This window comes from Thunnus maccoyii, chromosome 12 (genome assembly GCF_910596095.1).
Source record: "Thunnus maccoyii chromosome 12, fThuMac1.1, whole genome shotgun sequence".
NCBI lineage: Eukaryota > Metazoa > Chordata > Actinopteri > Scombriformes > Scombridae > Thunnus > Thunnus maccoyii.
The window spans coordinates 9,923,878-9,936,750 of NC_056544.1; the positions used below are offsets into that span (position 1 = coordinate 9,923,878).

At 37.2% G+C, this 12,873-nt stretch overlaps 1 protein-coding gene across 2 annotated transcripts; it reads right to left on the minus strand.

Moving 5' to 3' along the window:
* Positions 1–1,027: 1,027 nt before the first annotated feature.
* On the minus strand, positions 1,028–6,733 carry LOC121909185 (profilin-2-like). 2 transcript variants are annotated; one of them, XM_042429628.1, is made up of 3 exons: positions 6,375–6,728; positions 4,853–5,045; positions 1,028–2,828 (listed from the first exon to the last, which is right to left on the minus strand). In XM_042429628.1, exons 1-3 carry the CDS (start codon positions 6,501–6,503, stop codon positions 2,731–2,733), a joined length of 420 nt encoding a protein of 139 aa, XP_042285562.1. In that variant the 5' UTR covers positions 6,504–6,728; the 3' UTR covers positions 1,028–2,730. The 2 variants fall into 2 exon arrangements, with proteins under 2 accessions (XP_042285562.1, XP_042285563.1); XM_042429629.1 differs by lacking the exon at positions 1,028–2,828 and adding an exon at positions 2,864–3,155 and having other exon boundaries at positions 6,375–6,733.
* Positions 6,734–12,873: the final 6,140 nt, after the last annotated feature.

Consider the following 12,873-nt stretch of genomic DNA (forward strand, 5'->3'; position numbering starts at 1 on the left):
TTAGCCACAAATTAAAAATCCTGACCACAACAGGTGCTGCCTATAGCGCAATTAAGGGCGGGGCAAATTGTCAAATAGAACACTCAACTCCTGTTTGATAGTCTTGTCCATTTCCATGCCTTGAGTAATGATATTTGATTTTGCTTAGGCCTGAATACCTGATCTGTCCGGGTTTTCCTGAGCCCGTGATAACTTGATGATAACTTGATAACTTCAAAATCTAAAATCCCTGGCAATTACTTGACATATGAAAAAATTTAGACACTTACGATGTTGATGGTGTCTATTGCTGCCTTTTTCAGGCCTACCTACCTGCTTGTACACCTGTGTTATGCAGGGATGTCGCTACTTTTCAGGTCATGGCCTGTAAGTTTTGTTTCACCAACATGAGGAGAGTTAGTTTTTTAGGAAATATACACCTTGTAGCACTAAAATATGGCCTGATTAGTTTTTTCAGTATAGGCTATTTATATTTTACTATGTTTAGCCTAACAAAGTCTGATTAAAGATTCAGCATTCTTCATGTTGTGTATGGGTTTCACTTTCTTCAGAGTTTAATAGGGTAAAAACTGTTTGTGAAAGCCAATAATTAATTCCTTTGGTGTAATCAACATCAATACGTCCCCTTTCCTTTGGACTGATCAACTCATTTCAAAGCCACAAGTCAGGTTAGTGTCTAAGCTTCACTTTGAAAAAAAAGCTGATGCAAATTATTAAATTGTGTGACACATCTGGAGTAAGTGGGGTCACTCCAAAGTAATTCATTTCAATGACAGTCTGTCACCCATGAAAATGTGGTTGACTTCTCTCACAACTTGGGGCTACTTATTTACAGTCACACTCATAAACACAATGAGATATTACTTGACTACATCCCCTAACACTTTAATTTTTCAAGCAAACATTTCATGTAGTGTGTCATTGATAAAATAATTTTGAACTGAATACTTGAGACTAAACTATAGACTGAATCAGTCCGCAGACAAGTTTGTACTCACAGCAACAGACGGGACATACTTGCTTTACCTCTGGTTGGAATAACTTTTATTTGATCTGTCTGTAAACAAGATGTCTCATCAATTCATGGCATTTGAAATAGCAGATTTTGTGGCGGAAGGAATTTCCAACTCAAAAAAAAAGAAAAAAAAAAAAAGAAAAAATATTGCAAATGTTTTTTTCTGTCGTTTAATTCTGTACATATTCCACAAAGTCTGGAGATTACTGATGCCAAAATATCCCTTAGGAAAGTGCCATTAAAAGTTACTTCTTGCTGGGGCAGCAGTTAAAAATCCAACTCGTAGTAGCAACAGATCAGATCGATTTTATGGCACAGAATACACAGTTATTCTCAGAAAATTTTCACAAGACAACTTACAAATGTTCTTATTCCAACCAACACCATTTTCAATATGTTTAGTGTACACAGCATCATTTTTTCTTTTAAATATACTTCTAAGTACCGTACTATGACAATTTGTGAATACACCTTTGATGACTAAAGCACAAGGCAAATAATTCCAAGGTGTTGGAGTCCAACAGCCTGGGTTTACAGTCAAAATGCATTCATACTGTAGTAAAATGACATTGCCGTTTCATTGGTTAATGAACATGAAGTTAGCAACAAATTAATTAGTGATGAAAAGTTTAAGTAGTGTTGAAGTCTAAAGAAGCAGTTAAATGTTTTACAGTTATCTGAAGTTGCCTTAATGATTTACAGTGATGCCAACAATCAACTATCAGAATGAGCTGAAGCAATTCTGATAACCCTCTTCTATGACAATTGGTCCGAAGGGGAGAGAAAAAAAAAAAAAAAACTTTACATAACATTAGTGTGTAGTGATTTACAGCAAAATTTACAAATAGCAGGAGCTGACTGACAAATGTCGGAGCTGTCACAGAGGTGGAATGTCCACTGAGACTCCAGGATGTGGTGAAGTATTATGACGATATCTTGAGACTTCAGCAATGCTGACCTTACACTACACTCAAACAACAGCCCAACACCACATCATTAACTTTTAAGACCACATTCAGGTACAACAGCGAAAAGCATGTGATGGAGGGTAAAACAAGTTGCGCTTAAGGGTGGCAAATTGGTACACACATACAGGACTTTGTCAGAGGAAATTTGTCATTTCTTTAATGGAGGCTTTAACAAAATTGAAGATGGAGGCAGATGAGAAGATGGTTTTGGCTGGAATATAACGCTTCGACAGAGAGGGGACAGGGCTGGGATCTGTATACTGGAGAGAGTATGCATGCAACTTTTAAATGCTGACATGCTGATGAGAAAAACAAACAAAAAAAAAAGGACCCGGCATCTCTTAGTTATGCTCAAAAAGCAAAACTATGCAAACTGACACCACCATTACATGTGTACTTCCCCTTGGAGTATTAGCCACTTGCTAAGTGAATGTTATACAAGGCGAGTCCAAATTTGTTGTACACTTTTATTACACTTTGCTATCATTTTTTTTTTGCACATTCCTTTGGTTAATAAACATTTAAACCATTTCAATGAACATGCCATTACTGTAGTGCCAAAAACATGAGAAGTACAATGTTAAAGTGGGGAACAAAAGGAGGATGAGGGAGCAAACAAAAGGCTGTGTATAAAAGTACACTGGGGAGGAAGTAACATTGTTTGTCATCTAATCCTGGAAGTAGTGTCAAACACAATGCGGTGAGTGGGAGTGAGCTGCTAAGTTGATGGATGGGTGGAGAGGTTGCTTAATATCCAGTCTTCCTCAGGTAATCAGCCATTGAATATGCTTTCTGGTTAAGAACTCCACCATGGACCGCCTCCTTTCCCATGACTACAACCAATACTGGAGCACACAAGGAAAAAAAGAGAAATGAACAAAATTGAAGAGTCTCCCCCCCCACCCCACATGATGAAGGGGGGAGGGACAAAGGTGACACAGTATCTTACCACTCTTCATTGCTATTAAAACGTTTCCAAGACATTTTGACTGCTTGCAGGAGAAATCTTAACAGCAATATTTTCTTTTCTCTTCTTTTTGTCCCTCAATTTTTATCTAAGTGAGCTTGAAAACATTAAAACCCTGAATCCCTCAAGTATTTTGCCATTGAGTAAGCCTTCTTATTCAATCCGCCTCCATGGACCCCTTCTTTGCCCATTACAAGAACCAAAACTGAAAGAGAAGAGATAGAAAAAAGGGACAGTTAAGAAAGTGAAAAGTAAAGGAAAGGCATTCCAAGTAAAGGTATTTTCACCAGAAGTGTGCAGTGCAGGGATATTATACTGTGTGCTATATGCAGGGCTCATGTCTGCAGGTGTTCTTTGCAACGGTAGACTGTACTTGGTCATTTTTACCAATTGACACAATGTAGTTTCAAAAATTGTAATTTATTACTCACTAGTATTGTTTAATATTCAATAATCAATGTGCGAACAAGTGAGCAATTTCCCATACAGCCCTGATCCTCCATAGCCTTTAGCTGAATATCACCTGTGAAGCTTTTTTTTTTTTTTTTTAAATAAATGTAACCATTATAAGCTGCAGGGAAGAAAAGCACACTTGACTGGTCCAGACAGACCTCTTGCTTTTAACAGCAAACCAGATGTAACTTAACACTAATGAGCCAGTGAATACTGCAAAGAAAATAATGCAAAGAAAACCTTTATTGTCAGAGGGTACAGCACTCAAGCCGGGACTGGCTCATTCTGTTAAATCAAGACTATGAAAAGATACATGCCAGAGACTAATGAAGGAGGAGCATTCTATATGATTATGTGTTAAGACTATAGAGTCTCATTGCACTTGTTGGTACATGCAATGTTTCATTTGTGCTTGTGACTATCCTTAAACTACAACATGCAGAGCAGGAAGGTGACAGGTGGAAATCTCTGAATAGAAAAAAGGAGCACCTTTTAGGAAAATGAAAAGGAAAAACAGTTTGATTTTGATTGCAATCAGCATTTCTCACAAGTCTGCCATCATTTTCTTGATTAAGTATGATTATATAGACTAGAAAAGTCATTTTGTACCAACTGTCCAAGTCGTTGACGTCAGACCTGCACTAATTCTCAAATTGTGAGAAACACTGAAGCATATCAGACACTGAGGACCACGAGGGCAAACAGACGGAGTAGGCAAACCTTGGCTTACATGAGGTTTAGGATGCAAATCAGACTATATGTAAAATATTTTAACTTGACAAGTCTGCATCTATGTCTCTTTGCCTGAGAGCAATGTAGGATGATGTGATTCTGGGGCCCGTTTCACAAAAGATTTAGAGCCCTGTTACCTGCAGATCGCAAAATGTTGCCATTAGAACTAAGAAGATTAGTCGATTAACAGAAAATTAATAAATATTCCAGTTTCTCAAATGTGAGAACTTGCTTTTCCCAGTCTTACATTAAAGTGAATTGAATATCTTTGAATCTGGACTATTGATTGGACTAAAGACAATTTGAAAATGTCCACTTGAGCTCTAGGAAACTGAGATGGGCTTTTTTAAAAATAATTTTCGGATTTTTTTTTTAACAAATGATTCATCGATTAATCAAGAAAATACAGGTATGGCCCACAGGTATGCTATTTGTTTTGATTATCATGCATCAAAAACAAACAGGTGAAAATAACCTCATGTTGCAAATTTGGTGAAACGGACCCACTTTTCATTTTGCACTTTCCTAAGTCACAAAGGTGTGACTCAATCACTTGAATGATAAAGTGTTTCCTATCTGTTGACAGGTACTGTAGCTCTCATACCATGTGATGTTTTCACAATAGAGAAAAAAAAACCAACAATAAGGTGTCCTGACCCACAAAAGCAGTGTTTTAGTAACTGCAATAAATCAACTGTTTTGAAACTAGACGTTTACCTTTTCCGGCTCTCCCCACAGAGATATTGTATGTAGGCTCTCCTCCTTGGCTCTTTGTCCTGATGTCCATTGTCCAGTCTCCGTCGTCATGGAGGCTGTCTCTGAGGACCGAACACTTCTTTGAGCCCAGAGTGAGACCGCTGGTGTAAAAGGTCTCCCTGTCCTTACCGATAAGGACATCAATTTCTTGAGACTGAAATACACACAAAGCCACAGAATTGAAAAGACTGCAGATGGATCCTCAGATAGATGCAACAAATATGCTGCCAGTTAGATAACCAGTAACGTTCATAATATAACAACAGTACAATATTCAAAAGTATATTAAAAAAAACAACAACTCATGTTGTCATACTTCCAAACACAACTGAAATTATTAGTCAATTAATTGATTAGTTGATTGACAGGAAATTAATCAGTAACCAATTTCATAGTAATTTATTATTTCAGTCATTTAACAAGCAACCATGTCAAATATTTGCTGATTCCAGCTTCTGAAGTGTGATGATACACTGCTTTCCTTCATCATGTATGACACTAAACTGAATATGTTTGGGTTTTGGACTGTTTGTCAGCAGAAAAACAAGCAATTTTTAATATGCAAGAAATCAGTGAGCATATTTCACCATTTTCCACAGAATAATTGTTATTAAATCAATTGCTGGTTGCTGCCCTTGTTGGCAAAACTGCAAAGCTGGGACCAATTATTCATGCCTGATATTGAGAGAGAGAGGTGAGGTTTGAGAGCAGAGCTTGGAAACGTGCAACACTTTAGATACTGTTATCACAGTTGTCTGTAACTTTACACAACCCAAGCAATAATGTTAGCTTGCAGCCTCTGCCTGCAGTGAGTAACGGAAGTGAAGTGACGTATGTGTGTGTGCACCGGACTAGCTCTCATGCCAGCCCTCTCAATGAATTAAAAAACACACAATGACATCCTCACTCAGAATATTCATGTGTAAATAAGCTGCTACATTCCCCGTGTTAACAATAGGGAGAGTTTACCGCAGACTGACCAAACGCAAGGCAGTGTTAGCCGTTTTAACCACAGGTAGCCGGTAAAGCAGCGGCTTAACGTTAACTAATCAAAGCGGCCGTGCACACAAAAGCATGCACGCTTCCTTTAAGTCAGACACCGTCTACTCGCTGGTTTAAAATTAGCGTTAGGTTCATTTATCAGTGTCTTAATTTTTTTTTGAGTAGTGTTTATTCAGAAGGTAACTAAATGCCTTATACCCTTAGGTACATGCAAGCTACAATGAGTGAAGTCTTATCTGATCCACACGAGGTCTAATCCTGCAATGTTTCCTTAGCAGGAAATAGCCGCGGCAGGCCACCGATAAGCTAGCTGGAGCCCCCTCCGCTAACACGGTACCGTTAGCTCGCTCGTCATGTAGATCCTGCGAGGTAACGGTTTTAGCGCTATTCAGTCTGGCGAGCGTCTGCGTGGGTGATTCATAACAACACTGTCAAACGGAACCATACCTTCGCAGGAATTACTTCATTTTTGCCTTCTTACCGTGATATTGTTGAAAGTACCACCGGCATGTGCTGCCCAAACATATTTGGCGTCCGTATACCCAACAATGGCGCTATCCTGACAGCTGCCATCGGCCATCAGGTTTTCCACGTAGCTTTGCCAAGACATATTCAAGAAATTGATGCTGTATAAAAAAGCCCTACCGCTTTGGAAGTGAGGTTACCAAACGAGAGGCAGCCAAATTGAGGGGGGAAAAGCCCTACAGACGAATTTAGAGTCTCCAATCTAACCCGCACTTCGACGTTGTGCAACGTCAAGGCTGGGGCAGCAAAGAAAGCCAGGGCAGTGAGGCAGCGGCTGGGTGTAGTCCGTATCAGATCCCTCCGCACAATGAGCTCCCGGCGCTTTTATGGCAGCAGGCGGCGGAATAAAGAGGGACTTATCAGCTCAGCCAAGAGTCAACTGTTTGAGGGAAGGCCGGGGTACACATGAAGGCTAATGGGGATTTACTGATTGAACCATTTAGTCTTTCAGTCTTTCATTCATCGGACGTGTTTTCATGCTGTAGGAATAACATGACAAATACTCACACCAGAGGTTTGTGTGGCTGACTGCCATCAAGGCTATACAGGAATAAGCTCTGTGGTCCATGTGGCTGATGGATTCCAAAATGGTCTTTTCACTCTCACAAATATAGTACTCCTAAAAACACCTTTGAAATGGCACAAGCGTGGTTGAAAGTTGCTCACGGATGGCTGCTAATCAGCCAATTTCTCCCATTAAAACGGACTCACTGAAAAGAATTTGAGATACACAAAAATGTCACTCAACAATGTATCTGCAGTAATCCTAATGTTCTTTTTGGGGTCCTGGAGGCTCCAGCTCAACATAGGTCTATTTAAAGTCTAATTAGTTTAACTTCTTACCAGGCACCCCATTTTTGTGCACATGCCTGAAAATAATTTACCCAAAATAAACCCTTTTAATTACAGTCATAATCCTGGTCTCATTTTAAATGTAAATCTTTTAATTTTACAACCAAAAGGTCATAATAAGTTAATATAAGAGGTTAAAGCTGTGCAGAATGATGTATGTGCAGAGTTTGGGAAACAGTTTCTCTATGCTCACTTCTCACAAACTTAAACACGAGTTTAAGCTTCAAACATGCATCATCACCAGTATGCATCATATTATACCATATGATATACAAGTGTGATGTGAAAATTTCAATCCTCCAGAGCACATACAGAGGACTTTTCAGTGAAGTAGGAGACATCTTGTTTCTAGTAGTTTCAGGGGAAATACATTTGCATATTCATACATTCTGGATTTTTCAATGAGGGAGAAGGACAGAGGTGTAATTTAAGAGTTTTTAACAAGACCTTTTTGTGGAAAAACCATAGTAGACACAAATTATTATTCAAAGTAGAATAAAGCAAACATGGAGGGTATATTTAATGTTGTTTTATCAGCTTAGTACTTCATGACTTTTCCTTATTTTATGATATTTGCTTATAAACATGATTTGAACAGATGACATTTTTCAAAAGTCTGCTGTAGAGAATTATGAATTGGTTCTTTTGGGGATTTACTTGACCTAAATATAAGTAACGTCACCATGCAGGATACATTTGAATGTGGATGACTGTTTGGCAATCAAAAGCATGCACATACAAATGTTATATTTATGTGTATATATAAAACATAAAATACTTATTACTTACTTGGTGTAATATCAATGCTTTATGCTAATTCCTGTATTTTATTGCCTTTATAAAACATGCAAATTCAGTTTGTAGCAAAAGGAAAAGTTACCACTTCAACACTTTCTACATTAATACGGACAGAAGACAAGAAAAATAATATCTGGAATAACACACTGTTGATTTTGAAATAATAATAATAATGATTATTATTAGACATAGAGCATTGGGGTCTGTGGGACTCCAAACAATGAGAAAGTAAAGCCACTTTCAAGAAAACACAAGTAAAAGTTTGTCTTATTCCATATTCCCATACACATACATGCAGTGGAGCATTGCTGTAAAGTGCCTTCTGAAAGAGTAATTTCTCAGCCCATCTTCATCTTCATCAAAACCAGGGATCAAACCAGGCTCCTTGGCCAGTCTCTGTATCTTTAATGTCATATTTCCTTCTGCTTCTACTCTGGTCAGATTAAGTGATAAAAACAAATGGTCATTTTATTATAATCCCAGAGCAAAGAGATTTCGCCATTTGAGATGATCTGTTATTATACTCAGGCTCTGTGAAGAAGCTGGCAAACTGGACTGAATGCACACAGAGTCACACTGTTATTCTCTTCATCTGTGAGTGACTGTTTATGACTCCACTGCGTAAATAATAAGATTCATTACATGCTCATTTATGACCCCTGTAGGCAAATCAAAGTAAAAGACACAACCATCCAACCACATAAAGGCTCATGAATTACAATGCAAGTCAAAAGATTATTTTTGATAGAGCTGATGAGTGAAAGTGGTTCACTCCTTTTCTTTAAGTTAACATTGTAGATCTCCTATACCTTTTATCATTTTCCACACAGATACAAAGATTGATTTGAACCATGTCATGTAGCACATTTGTGCAGCTAAACATATAATAATTGGGAATTGGGAAACAAATAATCCCTTCATGAACAAATTAAGGATGTGTCTCTTGAGGAAAACAATAATTTCAGTATATTGTACATTGTGTACAAGTGTTCAGGTTTTTCCTGTATGTAAAACTCAATGCAAATATCTGCATTATAAAAATTTAAAAAAGCTACACATTTCCTTGTTTCAGTTTTATGGGCATGGGTTTGAGGCTTCGTTGGGTTGACCAATGTAATGATTGGGATGGCTGTCAGGAAGTTTATTGTACATGAGAACTAGATCATTAACAGTCAGGGCTGGCCTGTGGCATGTGATGGAACTACATGATGTGAGGTGATACATGTGTAAAATGTGTGGTGTTATTTCTAATACAAATATATTATGGTACATTTTCACTGTGTTGTTGGGTTCATATCTGTCTGATCATCAATGATAGACTAGTTAAAATACACACTGTTGGACCAACAAATTTGTATTTGCTATTGATATGCTGTTAATAGGCATTTAACCGGAGCATTCAGGCATATAAGCCGATGTGGCTGGAGGAGAGTTCAAGGTTCATTCAAGATAACCAAAAAAGGAGAAAGAAGTATGATACCCTGAAAAATACACTCCTTAGCCACCAGGGGCAGTGTTCCCTATGGTTTGTGAACATTCATGACTGCTCTACAGCATTTCTCTGGTGCAGAGCTAAACCAAAAGCCTGAAGCTTTAAAAAGATGTATTTATTCCTTTGACAATTTAAGGGATATTTGACAAAGGGCATCTTTAAAATGAATCTTTTTCTTTTGACTTTGGGTAGCAAAAAGCCCATGCAGAGCCCCCTTTTCACCTCAACAAATGCTGCAGATGTAATGCAGTACTATGACTTAGTCATGCATGATGAAATACTACTCCTTCAACCACAACTCAGTGAATCAGCCTCTTGTCATTTCACTTAGAACATGCTGCTTTCTATGACATACTGACAATGTTTTTATTTGGCTTGACCAATTGGTAAAAACTACAAAGTCATATGGTGGTCACAGGAGTTGCTGCATCCTCTGCCACATGCTGGATGTTATCACCCCCTAAAACCAACAAAGTAAGGACCAGCATACAAGAGCAACTGCGCACCTAACATTTCTTTTATCATGGAAAAAAGGTTAGGGTAACTTATGTTGAAGGTCAGTCTGTTAGGTTTGAGGAATAAACTGACCTATGCTGTATTGTGAATAATAGCTTTATATCAACGGATCTGGATGATGTCAAATAAAACAGAAACTATTGAAGCCCAGAGACAACCTACAGAGATGGACTGCAGTGCTGGTACATATAATGATTACGATAGGCGAGAGCTCAGAAAACATCAAGGAGGATTATTTTATAATTATTTCATAATAAAATAACATATGTCTGTATCAGAACCTCAGAATAGACTGCTGTGAACCACATGGTCTTCGTTAGTGTGGGATCATTTCAACAGAGGTTAATCTGTCTAAAAGTTTCCTTGCACTATATATTTTGAATCATCTGCAACATTGTTTCAGTGTTTTATCAGCTAGTATATGTGTGTAATGTAACCTATTCCGTATAACTACCTGAAAATGGCAAAAATAATTTTCCACGATTAATATTATGCATTTATCCTATAACTGAACCTCCTTTACACTCTTTTAGATGTAAAGCATTTTGAACACATGGCTTCAGATGTGCACCTCAGAGTAAAGATAATTATTTGCAGGCTCAAAGACCCTGTAAGTATAAGAAGAGTGAAGGGGTTGTTGCTGAGCTCCTTCTTCAGAAGTTACATGATCCGTTGCAAGAGTCTATAAAAGTGCAGGGAAAGAATTCCCACTAAGATTTTTTTTTTAACAAAGCACCCTCACAGAACAAGACTATAGAATCTATTAATTTTATGAGGGTACTGTACAACTCTGTAAAATGTACTCTGATAATATCACCTAACATATAGTAGTAACACTGCCGCATACAGAGGAAGGGGTGGGGAAAGAGTTGATGCCTTCAAATGCCCTCTAAAAAAGTCTGCCTTCTGTAGTTAGCAGAAATTACGATGGAAAAAATAGTGCCAAGTGAAATTCATGATTCCGGTGGCTGTTGTGTTGAAGAATTGAAATGTCACAACTGTAATAGTAATAGAATGGAAAATGTGCAGAAGTCATGTCACTGATGTTTATGAGAAAATGTATGTCAACACAACATCAAACAACAAGGGGAAATTTTCAACAATACCAGTTATTCATACAGAATACATATCACTACTTGATAATAATAAATTCCATTACTGTTTCCACAATTTCTTCCGTTACTCCAGGAGCCCTGAAAACTTCCTGTGAGTCACCTGGTTTGTGCTAATTTGAGAGAAATTTTGTTTTGGAATATAACCAATTGAGGAAAATGTCGACAGACAAAGCCATAAGGTGTTTCTTACAACATTTGCTAGATTTGACAATTTAAACTCATCTCAGGGCTCATTTAGTTGCTGTTCTGGAACTTCTGATCGTATCTCTTGATCTTCCTCAGCAGATGGAGCCCAGTGGTTATGGAAACTGTAGATGTGTGAATCATCCAAGGATGAACTTTTAAAACAACATGAACAAGAGGTCCTTAAAAATGCTCCGGAAAATGGAAATTTAAGCACAATAGAACTAACTACATTCATTCAAGCATTGTACAATTCTGATGCACTTATACTTTACTTCAGTATTTTTATTTTATGCTAGGCCTCCCTACTTGAACTCCACTTCATTTCAGAGGGATCTGTTGTACTTTTTATTCCACTACATTTATCTTAACTATTTACTTTTCAGATGAGTATTTTACACTCAATCTGTATCATCATCTTATGAAATATAATGTATTGTTATAGATTAAACTACCCAAACGTATGTAAAATTGTTAAAACCAGTGCCAGCCTGACCAACGGCAACAGTTAAGTACTGCTTGCATATTAATTTATCAGTAATAACAATCCAGTGTTACAATATATATTAATGTGACGCTGACAGGATTAATTCTGCCTGTATAATAAATACCTTTACCTTTAATACCTCAACAATATTGTGTGTCTGATTTGGTTTTTCCACAAAAAAAGTATGTTAAAATCCTACTCCTTCTCCCTCATTAAAAAGGGTTAGGGTTAGGGTTACTTTATGAGTATATAAATATATTTCATTTCAGCTTAAATACTTCACACAAGATGTCTCCTACTTCACAGTAAAGTCCATTCTCAGTTTTAATGTTTACATATTGTGCTAGAAAAGTGGATTTTCAGTGAGCACAGAAACTTTCCACTTTCAGCAGATGAATGTGAAAACACTCTTCAAATGTCAAACTCTGCACATACATAATTCCACAAAGTGAAGCTAAACATTAACCTGTAGGAACAAGAAAAAAAAACATATTTTTGAGTGAAGGGGGAAGCCCAGACATGTTGTGTCCAGCAGTTAAACTTTTGAAATGAAATATATTTGCATATTCATAGATTCTGGAATGTTTATTGAGGGAGAGGGAGTAGATATAATTTTAAGGATTTCAATTAGATAATTGAACTTTTTTTCATGGTAAACCATATCAGGTACAAATTATTATTCAAAGTAGAGTATTTTATATACATCTTAATACATGTCTGGAGGAGATCTTTAAACAATCGAAGTACTTTTCAAAAAGGCACCTAATTTACAAATAACTTTTGGCTCATCTGATTGTAATAACAAAATTAATTTAAATATAGATAGGCGGTTTAAATGATACTTTGGCAAGTGCCTTTCTTTACAATTAATTATGCTTACATTCTTACGTTCAATCAAAATATAATACTCGCCTCCCAGACGGTTGTCATTACAAAGATTGTAAAGGTATATCTTTTCCGAGGTTCCTGAAGGCAGCATGAAGGGGAATTCTGAAACGCGTTGTACGTAAAC